The sequence below is a fragment of the Symphalangus syndactylus genome, chromosome 15 (assembly GCF_028878055.3).
Source record: "Symphalangus syndactylus isolate Jambi chromosome 15, NHGRI_mSymSyn1-v2.1_pri, whole genome shotgun sequence".
In the NCBI taxonomy this organism is placed as follows: Eukaryota; Metazoa; Chordata; class Mammalia; order Primates; family Hylobatidae; genus Symphalangus; species Symphalangus syndactylus.
This window is the reverse complement of record NC_072437.2, coordinates 84276759-84295334: the sequence shown is the minus strand read 5'-3', so window position 1 is coordinate 84295334 and position 18576 is coordinate 84276759. Positions and strand designations below refer to the sequence as shown.

The following is an 18576-nucleotide window of genomic DNA, read 5'->3' as shown; positions in this document are numbered from 1 at the left end:
TCAAGCAATTCTCCTGCCTCAGCCTCCTGAGCAGCTGGGACTACAGGCATGTGCCACCAGGCCCGGATAATTTTTGTATTTTTTAGTAGAGATGGGGTTTCACAGTGTGAGCCAGGATGGTCTCGATCTCCTGACCTCGTGATCCTCCTGCCTTGGCCTCCCAAAGTGCTGGGATTACAGGCGTGAGCCACTGCGCCTTGCCTAGAAATTCATTTTTTTTTAAGAAAATTAAAAACCTGGTAATATTTGTTATGGTGATCTGAAATAATAATGTACAAATTACAGGTTTCTGCAGTTTTTCATTTGTTTACAACAAATCACATTATTCATCAATGCATATATATATACATATATGCTAAACTGGGAACACTTACGATTACTTCATCATTTCATTCTGTGACTTCAAAAGGTTAAAATGACTGTCTTTCTTAAATTTCAGTTCCTAATTGGCCAATGTATAAACAATAAAATATGCAGCCTTAAAGATGAGCAAGGAAGATACCTTTGTTACGTTCAAAATGACATTGTAATCTGTTTTTAGAGATCATCTGCTTAGCCAGCAAGACATGCACAAGGAGTTGGAAACTTCCCTTTTTTTCATAATTTTGTTTTGAAAACACATAAACAAACTCATTCAAAACAAACAGTCCCAGCATGCTAGCTATACATTTTCCCCAGAAAATGCAAAGAAGAAAAGAGAGTGGTCCTTGGAGTGGTCTAACTGACCTCATTCCAAGAGGGGCGCTTCAAAATTGAGACATACGAGCCTACCTCCCCAAAGAGGCAGGAGATTCAACAAAGCTGTGAGCTCTTCTTATGAATTTACATTTGGAGCCCATGATAGAATAGGCAAGGTAGCACAACATTATGTCATGTCAAGTTACTTCTTGCTTATACATATTTAAAACTACAAAAGAGGAACGAGTATTCATAATTATTCTGCTCATTAATAGGTTCATACCTTCATAACCGTGTATACAAAATATATACATTTGTATTGAAGGTGTTAACTTTAAAATTCAGTGAACCTAAAGGTATTGCTTGCTCTGTTTTATTTCATTGCATAACTAATAAAGTTTATTTTTTACATATATTTAATTTTAAGTTCTGGGATATAGGTGCAGGATGTGCAGGTTTGTTACATAGGTAAATGTGTGCCATGGTGGTTTGCTGCACCTATCAAGCAATAAAGTTCATTTATATTGTTTAAGTATTTTCATCTACCTTTTAGCTATATAACAGGCTGTCGGTTTTGTTTTGCTGGGGAAAAAATGAGGTCCCCTTAAGGGCAAGACTTGCCATGTTGTTTTTTAATGATAGTGACATTTAGTATTTAGTATGGAAAGAGTATCCTACTTTACCTCCTAGTACTGAAAGCCACATACTGACAACCATGGCAAATCGTGCCCTATAATCTTTTCCTCAGTTAGCTCTAGGGCAGTGCCCAATAACAGAAACATTACGTAAGCCACCTATGCAATTTCAAATTTTACAGTCGTCACAATTTTAAGAAGATAACATTATTTTAATAATACATTTTATTTAACCCAGTGTACCAAAAATACTATCATCTCAACAAATAACATTTTAAAATTACTTATTTTATATTATTCTTTTTAAATACTAAGTCTTTGAAATATAGCATGTATTTTACACTCACAGCATATCTCAACTTGGACATTAAATTTTTATTGGAAATCTTTTATCATAAACTTTAGAGATGAAAAGGTAAGCTCACATATTCGAGTTGTTCCAATCATATATACTGGGTATCAATTTTAAAGTTTTGATTAAAACTAAATACAATTTACAATTCCATTATTCTGTCACACTACCATCTCTCAAGTGTTTCTGAGCCAAATATGGCTATTGGCTATAGTATTGGGTGGCTCAGCTCTAGACTAGGAGAGTGCAGTGGTGCTTGAACACCACCCTGCTGTTCTCCAGAAGAAGTGGTCCATACCCCAACCAGAAGAGCCCAAGGAAGGAAGCTGAAGAAGGAAGCTGTCACAGCTCAGGCCCAAATAATGTTCACTCCAATGCGGGAAGCTGAGAACCGCGAACCCTCACTAGCATAAATCGATGTTGTTCAGTAAGACCCTTGGAGGATCTGCATGAGGGATCCATCTCATAATGTGACAACTGCAAAGTTGGTTCTCAGAAGCAAAACCAACCGAGGACACTAGCACCAGAATCTTATCCTAAAGCTTCCTAAAGCATGGTGTGATTAACTGAGATGAAAAAATCTAAGGCCCCTAGATCCCAGCACCTCTACAGCTGTTTCTAACTTTGGTTGCAAATTCCCTCCCAAATAACATTTTAGAGTCATAGTCACCTGTTGAATATACCTGCTTAAGAGGATCAGTGATTATTCCGATAAATTACATTCTGTATCATTTTTCCTAAGCCAGTTCCAGTCATTCTTATAAATGTTGCTTACCTAAATGCCCTGCAGCATAGTGGGTGGTACAGAACGTGTCAGACGGACACATATCTGAAAAGATACTGTGTTATCGCATGTTTATAGGTGCACAATTCATAACTGCATAAATGTGGAACCAGCACAAATGTCTATCAGCCAACAAGTGGATAAAGAAGTTGTGATATAGATAGATAGATAGATGGATAGATAGATAGATAGATAGATAGATAGATAATGGAATACTACTCATTATTAATAAGGAATGAAATATATATATAGATAGATATAGATAGATAGATAGATAGATAGATAATGGAATACTACTCATTATTAATAAAGGAATGAAATAATGGCATTCACAGCAACCTGGATGGAACTGGAGACCATCGTTCTAAGTGAAGTAACTCAGGAATGAAAAACCAAACATCCTATGTTCTCACTCTAAAGTGGGAGCTAAGCTATGAGGACACCTATACCCCAAAAACCTACTGAAATAAAAAAAAAATAGGAAAAAAGATATTATCTTTCAGCAGGAAGATTTGGGTGGATAACTTAATCAAATGTTACAAGTTTTTAAATAAAAAATATATAACTATAGTGACCATAATTTTCCCCAAATTAGAAAAAAGGTGAATTATACAGCCTAAAAGAAGTAGAATAAATCAGCACTACCCTAGGAAATCTGCCTTTGAACACAAAACAGTGAGCCAAAAAAATGTATACAATCACATAAAATTACGTGTTTAAATGCAAGTTAATCTAAATGATTAACTTCTACATATGTTCAAGGGGAGACATCTTTTGGATTATCATTTCAAACTGTCTCCCAAATATTAATAAATCTTCAACAGAATTTAAAGTAAGGTCTAGAAAGTGAGCATTCCATTCCCTTCTCTTTCTTTTCATTTGATTTTGATGGTGAAGCTGATGAACAGTACAAGGGCCCAACCGCCGGCCATGACAAAAAGGAGAAAAAGAAAGTGGAGAAATTAGTTCCTGGACACCTTGGATGTCACAACTCACAAAGTTCAACCTTTTCTTCTGTATTCACATGCCTTCCTTCTATACAGACACTTGTTTAAGGTTTCCAGTGGGGCCCCTTCCCGCCCTTAGGCAGCTGTGTGTGTCTGGCAGCCCCTGAGCCCAGGCTCCATCTGGTTCCCCCCACCCGCCCCCATAGGCTTTAACCTCTCTTTCATGGACTTCCCATAGTTTGCTTTAGTTTACAGCTATAAATTTTTACAAATTACTTAATTATTGCCTGTCACTCCCTAGACTGTGGACTGTGGGTATCATCAGGCGGGGGACACCTCTGTTGTGTTCACCCAGTAAGCACATTTCCTAACACACACACCTTTACTCAGGGAGTGTTTAATAAGTCTTTTGGTTGAATGAATTAGTTTGCTATTTGGTTAATAAATTTAAGACCTTTTTTCATTCTAGAATTGTAAAACTCTCTATGAGACCTTCCTTAAATAAAGCTTTCACCTTCAAAAAAAAAATCAGTAGCTACGTGTTTATAAAAACAGACAATTTATTTCCTTGTACCTTCGTTGCCAGCATTATCAAAATGTAGTTTTCAATCTTACAGATTATGCAACTGAACAGCAGTGGGTATGAGTGGTACACAAGCTTGAAGAAAACTGATACCCACATCTTGGCAATGGAACTGTCACTCCCTAAGAATGAGGAATGCAGATGCTTTGTTCAAAGCAAAAACCCTATAACTCTGTCCCAGAACAACATTGCAAAATGGTGAAGGCATATGGACCTAGTGCTTCACGCCCAAATATGGAACAGGTGACAAAGAGGCCGAGCACAGCAGAAGAGACACTGCTTATGACCACTCTGTGCAGAAAATGCTCACCTGGTTTTAAATTGCGGCAACAAGTTAAAGGACACAAATGGCTAACTTGAAGTCAGTGAGCCTTTGTGGACATTAAGAAAATGCCTGGGCGGAGGCTGCTTGTACCTAGTTCACTCAAGGGTGCCATACAGCTCGGGAGGTCAATTACATGATATAATACATGCTTCCCCTCATGAGATGAGCAAGTGAGGGAAAAGCAAGTTTCTAACAGAGGATGAAATTTTGTTCTGTCAATTTTCTTTAAGGAGAATGTATGCAGTGTGTACTGCAGTAATTTCTAGAGAAACTTAAATTTCTGTAAAGGAACTTATGGAGTTAATTGTCAATTACATGAAAAATAAATCTATTTTTAGAAACCCACTGCATTATACCAAAATCAGTCCAAGTTAAAAAGTACACATTATTAACTCTTTTAGCCATAGACGAGCAAAAGTAACTAAATTTTAATGGTATCCTTTTGCAACTAAATTTCACCCTCTTTACTGTAGCAGTAAAAGAGGAAACGGGGTGAAGGAAAAAGGCACAGGTTATACTAAAAACCCTCCAATCTGTAAACTCAGTAAGATTAACTTGGTTTCTTTTCCTGCAGAAGGATGGATAATAAAAGCATGTTTATCAAATACTTGTTATTAAAAGACCATATGACACTCTACTAAGCATTTACTTCTTTTTTCCAGAAATTAGTCCAATTCTGTCTTATGGTCTTTTCCTCACACTGAGTGGAAATACAAGTCAATGCTACCCCAAATGACACATGGCACCGTCAGTGGAAACTATGATGGGCCACAGAAACACAGTGCGTCTCTCTTTAATTCCAAAGCAAATCAGCTCTAATGATGAAAGTACCATCTTCCGTCTCTGCACCACATCTGGAGGTCACACAAGAACATGTCTGCACTTTTCTGCCCTGTGACTCGTGTGAATGCAAGGGATTGGGAATCAAACCTGAACCTGGACTAAGAGAAATAAATGTCCATTGGACCCCAAGTTCTGGTAACTTTGGAAAGGCATCTGTGACCTATGATGCCCTTTACAAATTCCCGACTTCCTGGGTCACACCCTAGGGTCAAGGTGCATCCTCCACAGCTCCCAGCCTCCTGCTTTGATCAGAAGGTGATTCATCACCGGTAAACTCCGGCTACAAACTCTTATCTCCTGCGGCCTTCCCACATCCCTCCCTGCCCTCAGTTCTGCTTCATATGAATCAGTAATTATTAACTATATGAGAGACGAACAACCCCACTAAGTGTTGCAGATCCTTCCAAGGAGCTGAAGTTCTCCATTACAAAGGGAACTGTGCCTTTGCGTCTCCACCCTTCCCTGTCCCACCCCTCACTGGCCAGGAAGTTGCTCACCTGGTTAATAGACAATAAATGACAATCATCCTCCTAAGATGTCTGAGGTCCTCAGATTTTATATTATACTTTCAATGAAACTAATACAAGTGTTTAACAGATCAAGACTCTGTCTCATATTAAAAATAAAGAAGAAGGAAGAGGAGGAAGGGGAGAAAGAGAAGGAGAAGGAGAAAAAGGAGAAGGAGAAGAACAATGAATCATGAGGGCCAGAAGGTCCTCACTCACTCTATTTATTCATCACTTATGCACATGGTATTTCCAAATAAAAGAGCCTTGTTTCTATCTATAAAAAGGTCTAGTCTTTGTTTTTAATAATCCCAAATTACAGAAAAGTACCAAAATAAAATAAAAATTCAGCCTAAACCTCACCACTCACAAAAAAGGTCTCTTCTAGATATCTCTCTTTGACAGTACTCACAAAAGAGACCCCTTCCAGCAGGTTTGTGTAAGTGGTTTTTTGGTTCACCACAAAAGCCTGGAAAGGTGTCCTGCATTTTCTCCGAATCTGTATTTGGCTATTTGGTATCCACCAATTACAGGGCAAGTTAACAGCCAAGTAGTTTCCATCTCCTCTGTGATCTAGCTGAGCCACCTCCTTATCTAACTCTCAGTTACCCAGCCCACATTTCCCCTGCCCTAAATCTCTCAGAGCCAGGAACTGACAACTAAACACCATCCCAGCGCCTAGCCAACCCCAGGCTGATTCCTCCAGTCTGCCTTGCTTTTTCCATAGAAACCCAGTAAAGGCTCTGGCCTCGGCTTTCCCCTGACTCCCATCTCTTCCTCTTCACCCAAATAGGTGTTTCTCCTCCTGGCCCCGAGTGGCATGGAATGCCCTCTTCTCTTAGGAAATGTGAGTAATAAAAAAAAATTTCTTTCTGCCAGGTGCTGTGGCTCACACCTGTAATCCTAGCACACCTGTCAAGGCAGGAGGATCACTTGAGGTCAGGAGTTCGAGACCAGCCTGGCCAACATGGTGAAACCCTATCTCTACTAAAAATACAAAAATGGGCCGAGCGTAGTGGCCCATGCCTGTAATTCCAACTACTCAGGAGGCTGAGGCGGGAGAATAGCTTGAACCTGGGAGACAAAGGCTACAGTGAGCTGAGATTGTGCCACTGTACTCCAGCATGGGTGACAGAGTGAGACCCTGTCCCAAAAAACAAAACAAAACAAAACTTATTTCAATGGCCTTGTCCCCTCTGTGTCATCATTCAGTCATCTCTACAAGTTAAAATCCTGTGGGTAGGAACAACACAGAAGGGGGGAAATGCTATAAATATCACCTCTGAAAGTAGCAAAAAGTGACAACCAACAATGAGGAAGGATATCAAAAAGTTCCCCATGCACTCATGAGTTTTGTCATGCGGGAGTGTTAATGTAACTAAGGGCAAGTCCTGTAGACTCGGAATAGCCCAAGGGCACCCACGAATTAAAACCACAATGACCCATGTTCACAAAACAGTGTTGATAATGATGAGATTGAGAAAAGGTCAAACTGTATTCTATATGGTCAAAATAAGATTTCAGAAGGTTAAGTACTTTAGAACGACTCATACATACACACACACACACACACACACACACACACACACTCACAGGTTAGAATTAGAGTTTGAGCATTTAAAGGATATTTCAATGACTTGAAATGTTAAATCGTCCTGAGTGCTTTTCCTCAATAGTTGGGGAAAGCTGTGTTCTGGAGTCAGGCAAAACAGGTCCCACTCCCAGCTTCATCACTCACTTACTGTGTGAACTTGGAGAAGTCACTTCATGTCTCTGAGTCTCCATTTCCTCTAATGAGAAAAGAATATTGAACCCAACAATATCTAAGATACCTTCCAGCTCTGACATCTTATCTTTCATAAGTCATCTGTCATTATTAAACCTAGAATGTGAATTCTGATCACATATTTCACCCATTATCACAAATTATAGGTTTGTTTTTACCTCATAACCGAGAAATGTAACATTTTTTAGAAAGAAAACTGAAAGAGAAAAGAAAACTCAAAGGTCAAAACTATTCAAATCTCTCCTTAAGGAATTTATCTCATGAAGAAATACCCAACTTCTCCCTATCAGGATGTTCTGAAATCCCAGTCAAGAATCCCCAACAAAAATATTTACAAGCACATGAGAAGAAAACACATGTTTATGATTATTTTTAAAAAAGAAGAAGGAAAATGAGGTGGAGGAAGGGGAAGGAGGAGGAGGAGGAGGAGGAGGAGGAGGAGGAGTACCCTCATCTTCAGCACATATACTGTATTGTGTGGGGCCTCTAAACAGAAGATAATCCAGAATTTTTTGTACCTCTGCTCTGGCAGGCCACAAGTAAGTTTTCAAAGTGGATATGAACGGATAAAAGGCACAAGGCTTCTGTAAAATAAATATATAAAGTAGCATGGAAAGAACACATTATTGTTCAATAGTCAGGAAGCTTTGGAGCCCAGCCCAGGAAAACACTCTGTAACCTAAGGTGTGCCCTTCCAAGTCTTGGTCTGTTTATAAAGGACTCAGAGATAATTCCAGACATGTGTGATTTCATGTCAATCCAACTTTCCTTAGAGAAAACATGTTTAAACTCAGAAGAATTAAGATTTGGAAAGGACAGGTGATGATTATTTCAATAAACTTTTCAGTACTGCTGCATGCTAAGAAAGCAGATGCCTGCTGGCTGGCCTCTCCACACAAAGGGATTAATGGGTCAATTTCTTGAAGAACTAGCGCCATGACATAATTGGCTGTCAATTAGCCAGGCATCAATCAGATGGATTTTTCTCATCTATCTAAGCTTTTGTTCATTATACCTTAGGCCATATCAAAAATATGGCTGAGAACATTCTCCGATGCCCCAGTTTCTCTCACCAAAGCATTAGGAATAGAAGAGCATGTGTGTCGTTATGTTGATAAAGTCAGTATCAACATGGTCTGTTCCTTACGATAAGGGTTAAAACTCTGTAGATAGTGTTGTGATGAGATAAATGAACTAAAATTACTTATGCTCTAAGCTCACCTAGTTCAAAGCATTTCATAAATACCTGTCAAATTCTTCTGGCATATCTCATTCCTTGGATAATGAAAAAAGAAACAAAAGGATAAACCTTGTAGAACATCAGAGGCTGAGGGCAGAACAAGACCAACAAGACGTAAGTTCTGCCTGCTCCGCTCCAGATACAATTTCATGTTTATTCCGTATCATAAGGAAGAAAGGCAAACAGTTGAAAATTAAAATAACCCTATCATTAAGTAAACTGTTCTAGGACTCTGGCCCAGTGTGTTCCTTCAGAATTAATTTATTCCACTGCCTTAAGCCACCCCCATTGTCCTATTCTAAGTGACTACAGGGAGAAGGCACAGGCCCCAGACCCAGGGAGCAAGGCTACTGTGCTGCAGCCACCTCTGTCACCCACAAGAAGACACCTGAGGCTCTGACACCTCTCCTCTGGCCACATCCAAGGCCCTCCTCACCATCCCCACCCCAGTCAGGGTTGCGAGATAAAATACAGGATGCCCAGTTAGATCTGAATTTCAGATAATTAACAATCTTTTAGTATAAGTATGTCTCAAATATTGCATGAGACATATGTATAGCAAAAAAAAAAAAGTAATTATTTATATGAAATTCACATTTAACTGGGTGTCTTATATTTTTATTTGCTACATCTGGCAACTCTACCCCCTAATTCTTTCAGTACTCCTCCAAACTATTCTATAATACAAACAGAAAAATAAATTCTGGCACAAAAACAACTGGGAGGTGAGGAAGAATCAACAAGCTAATTTCAAAAGAAGTTTGGCCAAACATGGTGGCTCACACCTGTAATGCCAACACTTTAGAAGGCCAAGGCAGGAAGACTGCTTGAGGCCAGGAGTTCAAGACCAGCCTAGGCAACATAGTGAGACCCCATCTCTACAAAAAATAAAAAATTAGCCAGGTATGGTGGCACAAGCCTATAGTCTCAGCTACTCAGGAGGCTGAGGTGGGAGGATAGCTTGAGCCCAGGAGATTGAGGCTGCAGTAAGCCAAGATCAGTCCCCTGCACTCCAAAGCAAGACCCTCATCTCATAGTACTCTGAATAGTAAAGTATCCAATTAGAAAAGTGAAGGTAAATTTAAAATTGTTTTTAAACAGCATGTGTAAAACTACCAATGCTTAAAATGGTTTCTAATACTATTGACTCAGTTACCTAGGGTAGTCGAAGTCTTGAAATTTATTGGTGCATTCAGTGTTAGCTCCCCCAGTTGTCCACTTAATTACTGGCTTTAGTGACACATAGGAATCCTCCCCAGATTCTTTTCTGTTGTACACAGAACACCTCAGCGACACTAGCTTTGGAAACAACCCATTTGGGTTATGTAAGGAGGGTGGCTGGCAGAAAGAGAATGGGGCTGACAGAGATTTCAGGGAAGACTTGAGTCAGGGTCAGGAGGAGGAAACTGGATGGTTTCCCAGCACCTCAGATCCACAGTGTGGCTCTGCTCTCCCCAGGGATCAGACACACCCATGCTCAGAACACAGGGCCACGCCAAGAAGAAACAAATTAGAGGCTCTCTGTATCTCTGCTCCATGCATACAATGAAGAAGAATTAGCCTTCTCCTCCCTAGGTCATAGAAACCGCAAGAGGCACAAAATTATTTACAGGATGAAGTCACAGGATGCAGATATCTTATTATAAAGATACAACCATTTATTTGACAAGAAATGAGTTATTTGTTTATTTACATGTATGTATGTATGTATGTATGTATGTATATATGTATGTATTGACCGGGTCTTGCTCTGTTGCTCAGGCTGGAGCACAGTGGCAAAATCACGGCTCACTGCAGCACTGATCTCCGGGACTCAATCCATCCTCCCACCTCAGCCTCTTCAGTAGCTGGGACTACAGGCATACACCACCGCAGTCAGCTAATTTGTGTATTTTTTATAGAGATGGAGTTTTACCATGTTGCCCAATCTAGTCTCAAAGTCCTGGGCTCAAGTGTTCCACCCAACTCGGCCTCCCAAAGTGTAGGGATGATAGGCATGAGCCACTGCACCCAGCCTCCATTTTATTTTAAAGCATCAGTGCCCTTCAATTAGGAAATAATAATAATGTTGGGCACTTTCTGGGTACTAGCCATTGTGCTGAGAGCTTTGCATAAATTTATCTCAGTCGAGCCTCACCACATCCCTATGAGTTTTTTTAAATCCCCAATTTAATTTCACAGGCTAAATCTGCAAGAAATTAAATAGCTTTTTCTAGACTACAGACACAGTAAATAGCAGGGGGCTGATTTAAATCCACTGCAGACTGACCCAAAAGCCATGTTCTTCACCCTGAATGGATTACCCATCCCCGATTAAGCACATATTCTGGGTGGTAATCATGACACAGGAAGCAGAGGCATACACTATTCCAGGAAACTCACTTAAATTTCTCTGGCCTTCAGTTACACAATGAAGCTACATCATCTTCAAAGATCCTTCTAATGTCCAAAAATCCAAGCTCTATTCAAGCGGAACCAAAAATTCCTCAGGGTCAGCTATACATAGTTGCATTTAATCTACTTGACACCTTTGAGGCTTAGAGAAGTTAAGTGGTTTCCTCAAGGTTACCAGGCTAGAATGGAAAGAGATGAGATTCAAATTCTGATCTTTCAAATCCATGTCCTGGAAGTCACCTTTAAACCATAGCTGGATCTATGATCTTTAAATGACAACGTTGCAAGTCAGTAGACATAAAAACGTTCAGGTTACAAATCCAACTACAGAACATAGGCTATTAATTCTCAGGTTTATTAAACAAGCTCTTTTCTCCTAATAAAGAGAAAGCAGCTACAAAGTCCAACTCAGTCACTGGTTATCAAGAGTTAGGCAGCGGCGTGGGTACTATGATACAAGCCCAGCCTATATTCCTAACACCCCAGGCATTGCAACGCCATAACCCCCTACAAAAAACAGCCTGGTCCTACATGATCATGACTGGGTAAAAAGAAACCCACAGAGCAGGGCTTGGAAGGTGATTGGGCGCAGGCCACTTAAACATTGCTATGGAAATATAATTAGTCTTATTAACCTAATTCATTTAGGATTTTGTGATACTTCAGAGGGAGCTGAGCCCCATCTGGATTTAAAAGAATTTGATGAAAAAATTCAGATTACAAGAGGACATTGAACTAACCTCAAGGGACCAGTCATTCAACCTTTAAAAGCACCTATGTACTTACGATCTATGACATAATGACTAGTCATTCTCCTCTATTCATTAAGACAACTTTTTAAAAAACGTATAATCTTATCTTTCCTTCATTTAAAGAACTTTTTCCTGCAATTTGCCTCAAACATAAGTTTTTACACACAACAGTCTCTACCTTCTAAGCAAGTTACCCCTCAGGTCATTCCACACAGTCTGCACATCTCTTTCTATATATGCTTTGCTGTTTTCTGTAGGGAGAAGAAGAGGGACAGTGAAGAGAGGACCAGAGCCAAGGCTGATGCATATTCTCCACACAAGGCATCATGCTGTGGGCTCTGAGGAATAAAAAGAAAAACAAAACCGGCCCTGCCCTCAAAGCATCCATGAGGTAGGTGATATTGTGCTAGTCTAACTGACAATGGAGACCAGTGGGCCTGAGCCTTTTAACGGATAGGGTGGTTTGGCTTGTGATTCCCATACTGCTGAGTTCCCCAAAGTATAGATCTGATTCTACGGAACATTCAACCTGCTCGGCAAGCCCCATTTCCCAAGGAGCAGCTGCCTGTAAAGGTAAAACTGAATAACTGAATACACAGCCAGAGCTAACATGACTTTGACAATCAAATTGCTTTAAAGCGCTAACAGAATCACAGCAATAGGCCATCAGTCATGAGCAGAAAAGCTGACTGTTGCTAAAGAGCATGAACGACAAAGTTCTGTGACACCAGTGCTCAGTATTTGTTAAACTGCATGATGAAACAATGAGTCATAAAATCAATTCAATGAACAGTATTTTATGTAAATTAAATGGAAACACATATCCTTAGCAGTAACTGTGAACATCTGCAACTTGCAACAAATACTTCAGGTTCTCTGTGTGTGTGTGTGTGTGTGTGTGTGTGTAAAACTGGTCAGGATGTAAAAAAACTGTAAAACATATTTCTTACTGGGTGTCATAATTTTAAAAGTTTGAAAAACACTGTCTTAGGCTCAGTAGTAAATTCAGTTTTGAATAACTGCAGCCAAAGGGAACAGCAATTAGGACCATGACCCAAGGAAAGGCAAACAAAAATGAATAAAAATAAATACTTCCTTAGAAGGACTGACCGTACAGTTCACAATCTTGACCCTAACTCTGTTATTCTTGGCTTGAAATAATCCAACCATCTGAGAAAACGACTACAAAACACCTGAAAGATTTCAAGTGCAGGTGTCTGCAAGGCACACACCAAAAAAACAAATAACACCAGATTCTGAATGACAGGAAGCCACCATTCCCAAACCATAAAGACATTGTGAGAATAAAAATGTTTATGTTACTATGCTAAAAAGCCTGGCCAGGTGTGGTGTGGTGGCTCACGCCTGTAATCCCAGCACTTTGGGAGGCTGAGGCGGGTGGATCACCTGAGGCCAGGAGTTCAAGACCAGCCTGGCCAACATGGTGAAACTCTGTCTCTACTAAAAATACAAAAATTAGCTGGGTGCTATTTTTTAATACAACAAAGCTATTTTTTAAGTAAGCTATTTTAAAAAGCTATTTTTTAAATACAAAAATTAAGCTGGGTGGCATGAGCCACTGCACGTGGCCAAATACCTTTAGTTTTGAAAGGGCTAAAGAGTTAACACAGGAGAGGGCTAATACATTTACGCTACATCTTTTCCAATCCCATTACGTATCTCCATAACAAATAACCTGAACTGTCTTCATGGTCATTGATTCATTCATTTAACAAAAATGAATTGAGCACCTACTAGGCTGTGGTCACAGTTCTAAGGTAGCATAAGGTAAATTGATTCTATATTATTTGTTTCTACCTACATAATTGAGGGGCTAGAAACATGGAAAATACAAATATTTCTGAAATAAAACTACTACTAATAAATGCTACTAAGTTTAATAATAAAATACTACTAAGTTTAATCATAAGACTATCACTGATGGCCAAAATTTCTTGACATTGTAATAGTTCTTCAACAATATTATTTAGTTATAAATATCAGTCAGCTATCAAAAAAAATGAAAGTAACAAATGTTGGCAAGGATGTGGAGAAACTGGAACCCCTGTGCACTATGGGTGGGAATGTAAAATGGTGGAATCACCATGGAAAACATTATGGCAGATCCTCAAAAAAATTAAAAATAAAGTTACCATCTGATCCAGCAATTCTACTTCTGAGTATACAAAAAAAAAAAAAAAAAAATTGAAAGCAGAGTCTCAAAGAGATACTTGCAAAGCCACGTTCATGGCAGCATTATTCACAATAGCGAAATGGTGGAAGCAACCCAAATGTTCATTGTCAGAAGAATGGATAAACAAAATGTGGTGTATACATGCAATTAAATATTAATCAGCCTTAAGAAGGAAGGAAATTCTGACACCTGCTACAATATGGACGGACCTTAAGGACATTATATAATGCTAAGTAAAATCAGCCAATACTAAAAAGACAAATACTCTATGCTTCTATTTATATAAGGTACCTAGGGTAGTCAAATTCATAGAGATGGAAAACAGAATGGTGGTTTCCAGGGGCTGAGCTGGAGAGAGGGAGATGAAGAGTCATTTAATGGTACAGAGTTTCAGTTTTGCAAGATGAAAAGAGCTCTGGAGACTGTGCAACAATGTGAATATGTAACTGCACACTTAAGAACAGTCAAGATGGTAAGTTTATGTGTATTTTGCAATTATAAAAAATATATATCAGACAGTGTTTACCTTTGGGGTTTTTATACCACAGAGTGTTGCCCATGGTTCTGGATGAGGAGAACAACTTCTCAAGGATCCTGTGTAAGTTGCATCCAGGCTTTGCAGCAGCCTAAGCATTTCCCTTACCGAAAGCCCATCCCGGAAGTTGACTCTTTAACTCATTGTCTAACCAAATAGCCTTGCAAAACCATTTCCTCAAAACCCAGAGCAAGGCTATTTTGTTTGTGTTCTTTTTTTGTTGTTGTTAGTGGTGAAACTACAAAAGAAAAAGTTATAGAAAGTATAGAAAGATGGACAACTTTTCCCCTTAAATTTACTGAAATTAAATTTTTTTTACCCTGTAGAATGTTATCTTGAAATTGAATTGTTTTTTCTTGAACCTGCAGAATATCAAGCACACAAATGTGAAAGTTTCTATAAATCTGCAAGTGTCTTTTCCCCCAAGACAAGCAAGTTCCTGTGTTGCCTATTTTTATACCAACTGTACACTAAACTGGGGCACCCTGGCTGCAAGAGGGCCAGACGAAACTGCCCCAGGGCTGCTCAAAAGAGGCCATTTTGCACATAAAGAAATAATGTTGTTTCTGGAACTTCTGGAGGAAAGAGTATGTACGCTGTATGCCAATTTACTCAGAAAATGCCTCAGAAAGCATGGAGTTTAAACTCTATTGTCATTTTATTGGGTGCCCGCCACCATGCCCGGCTAATTTTTGTATTTTTAGTAGAGACAGGGTTTCATCATGTTGGCCAGGCTAGTCTCGACCTCTTACCTCAGGTGATCTGCCTGCCTCGCCCTCCCAAAGTGCTGGGGTTACAGGCGTGAGCCACCGCACTCAGCCCACACAGTGATCCTTGTTACGCATGATGGTAGTTCTGTCTATGAAGTTGCCTTGAACACTGCCATAGGAAATACTACTCCTTAGCTTCCAGGGGAAACACAGGGTTAGGTTCCTACAAGCCTCTGGTCACAAAATTTTCATTAACCAACTTATAACCTCATTTTATGTGTGTTTCTGTTTAAAAAAAAAAAATGTCTTATTTGATCTAAGTTGTTGGTTCATTGACACTAAACTCACAGCCAACAGCACTGGAGCCCATGCCTGAAGAAAGTTTAGCTAACACATGTATTTTTCCCTGTAAGGCACATCACAGCCTTCTGGCACTTAAAAACACTGGACAGGGCCAGGCGCGGTGGTTCACGCCTATAATCCCAGCACTTTGGGAGGCCACGGCCGGTGGATCACCTGAGGTCAGAAGTTCAAGGCCAGCCTAACCGACATGGTGAAACCCCGTCTCTACTAAAAATACAAAAATTAGCCGGGCGTGGTGGCTCATGCCTGTAACCCCAGCTACTTGAGAGGCTGAGGCAGGAGAATTGCTTGAACCCGGGAGGCGGAAGTTGCAGTGAGCCAAGATCAAGCCACTGCACTCCAGCCTGGGCGACAAGAGTAAGACTCCATCTTAAAAATGCAGCCATAAAAAATGATGAGTTCGTGTCCTTTGTAGGGACATGGATGAAACTGGAAAACATCATTCTCAGTAAACTATCGCAAGGACAAAAAACCAAACACCGCATGTTCTCACTCATAGGTGGGAATTGAACAATGAGAACCCATGGACACAGGAAGGGGAACATCACACTCCGGGGACTGTTGTGGGGTGGGGGGAGGGGGGAGGGACAGCATTAGGAGATACACCTAATGCTAAATGACGAGTTAATGGGTGCAGGAAATCAACATGGCACATGGATACATATGTAACAAATCTGCACATTGTGCACATGTACCCTAAAACCCTAAAGTATAATAAAAAAAAAAAAAAATCAAAAAAAAAAAAAAACCCCACTGGACAGTTCTTTAGCCCTATATTTGGGGAGCCATTTTAAACAGTGAAATCACCAAGAAAAAGCACAAAAATGCAAAAGACGTGGCACTGAATTGTCTGCATCCAGGACACTTGTTTACAGTACGAGAACTGAGGCAAGAGGGCAGAGTGTCACCTTGTTCAACCTCCGCTGCGTACGTGTACCCTGAGCTACTCAAATTTTTTTGCTGCTCTGTACATATCCACCAATGACCACAAGGAGCCCTCAAGGATGGATTTGGGGCTTACAAATAAATTTTAGCAAGTAGGCAAATTTCACAGATACAGAATTCTCAAAGATTGAGGATTAACTGTATTAACCCATTTGGGAATTTTCTTAGACCTAAACTTAGAGTAATAGATAGGAAGTCTATTCAAACCTTTCTGGGGGAAACTTTTAAAAGGTCACACTGAAAATTCAAGGGCTCTGAGCTATATACATGGAGCACTAGTTACCATCTTCCTGGGGTGGTGAAAATGTCCTCTTCACTCCCCCAAATTCGCAGGCAAAATGCTGGGCAAATGATCGATCGCCATGGACCTAGCCATGTTGACTACCAGCATCTACCACCTGCGTAACTTTGCGTGACTTTGATCCAATCACAAGCTGTTCCTCTACCCCGATGGGATTTCCCACAGTCTCCAGAAGGCACTTCCTATAAATCATCCCCTTTGTCTATTCATGCCTTTAACATGTCATCTCAATGTAGCTTCAAGTTAGAATTCACTGACATTCTTTCACATTCTAACAAAGATGTCTCTATTCCAAGGTCTCTATTTCATTTCCAGATCTATGCTAAGATAAAATTCAAAATTTTAAAAATGCCCAATTTTTCCAATTTGCTATTCATAGCAGCACCAAGTGTCTTAAATCATAAAAATGGAAACATCTGACAGACATACTGCAACTACAAGATCCTTATAAAGTAATACAGGATTTTTTTTATCTCCCTGGAGAAGTAAAGATGCTTTGATTTATAGTCATGATCAGACTGTACCAAAACATGCTGCCTCCTTGAAGCAGGTAATATTTAGGGCTGCAATGCCAGCTTTCCTCGACGTTCATTAGGACCACAGTGTTTCTTCAGAGCTGCAGGAAACATTCAAAATTCACCAGCCTGACACTCTTATCTATTAGAAGAGATAAGCACTCAAGATGTGTTCCCAGGGAAAAAAACACTTTTGATCATGTCAACTCCCTCGTCCATGATAACCACCCAAACCTCAGCTCCTCCTCCTTTCCTTTGAAACTAAAATAGGAAGCACTGGTATGAAAAACTTCTGCTTTTTAAAGTCTCAAAACTGGTTACTTGTATTTAAAAGCCTTTTTGCCTGTTTAAAACTAAAAACACTTTTAAGCCTTCATTAAAGTTATGACCGATGTGTTTAATTTTAAAGACATAGCTGCCATTCTTAATTATTTCCTCTACCTTTAACATCCCTGTCTTACATAAAATATTCAAAAAAAAAACAATGTGAGGCCATGCTTTGGATTTCATGTGGCCAGTTTCACTCTGTGGCAGTTGCCAGCAGAACTCCACATCTAGAACAACCAGTATGTGCCTAAGGCCTTTCCTGTTCTTTTTGTTTCCTTGAGTTTATTCCTGTCAGGTGCAACCACTCCAGAAATGTAGAATTATGACATAGGAACTCACACTGAGTCATAGCTGGAACTCATCTCTTCTGAGTTCACAATTAAAAACAAATGAAATCTAAAATTACATTGAAAACATAAAGGTAGATGGAAGTTTAAAGTGCAGCTGTGGCTTCAGCCCCAGCTGGATATGCTCGGGGGGAACAGATGTCAGTAATAAACCTAGGAGAGCTACAAAAGTTAGCTTATATCCATCACCAAGTGAAAATGCTGACGTACATATAAAACTGTGCCCTGCCTGCTTTCCTACCCATTCTGAGTGTGCAATACGGAAACAGCCTGGAAAAGAACCCAGAAACCCTGTGGAGATGCAGAGCAGGTCTGCCACATCAGTGGCAGGAAGTCACTTACTGCATAGTCAGGGTAGGCTAGCCATGCAGCACCATCAGGAAAGGTATGGTTTGTTCTAACAGTTGGCACCCGGCCTATGCATCCTCTAAGTTCACCAAAGAAAGAAAACACATAATCCGCGGTTACATTCATTCAAGTCTGCCACAGGAGAATAGGGTTCTCGATGGGATCT

General features: G+C 39.9%; 1 protein-coding gene across 6 annotated transcripts in view; it reads right to left on the bottom strand.

Moving 5' to 3' along the window:
- Positions 1 to 18576, bottom strand: part of LRCH1 (leucine rich repeats and calponin homology domain containing 1) — a 209249-nt gene that overhangs the window by 147695 nt on the left and 42978 nt on the right. The window contains exon 1 of one of the 6 annotated variants that reach the window (XM_063619096.1): positions 14546 to 14840. The exons of the other annotated variants lie outside the window; for them this stretch is intronic. Coding sequence (XP_063475166.1) covers positions 14546 to 14579 — 34 coding nt within the window. The 5' untranslated portion in view covers positions 14580 to 14840. Of the gene's footprint in view, positions 1 to 14545; positions 14841 to 18576 lie in introns of those variants that run through there. 6 annotated transcript variants of the gene reach the window in all.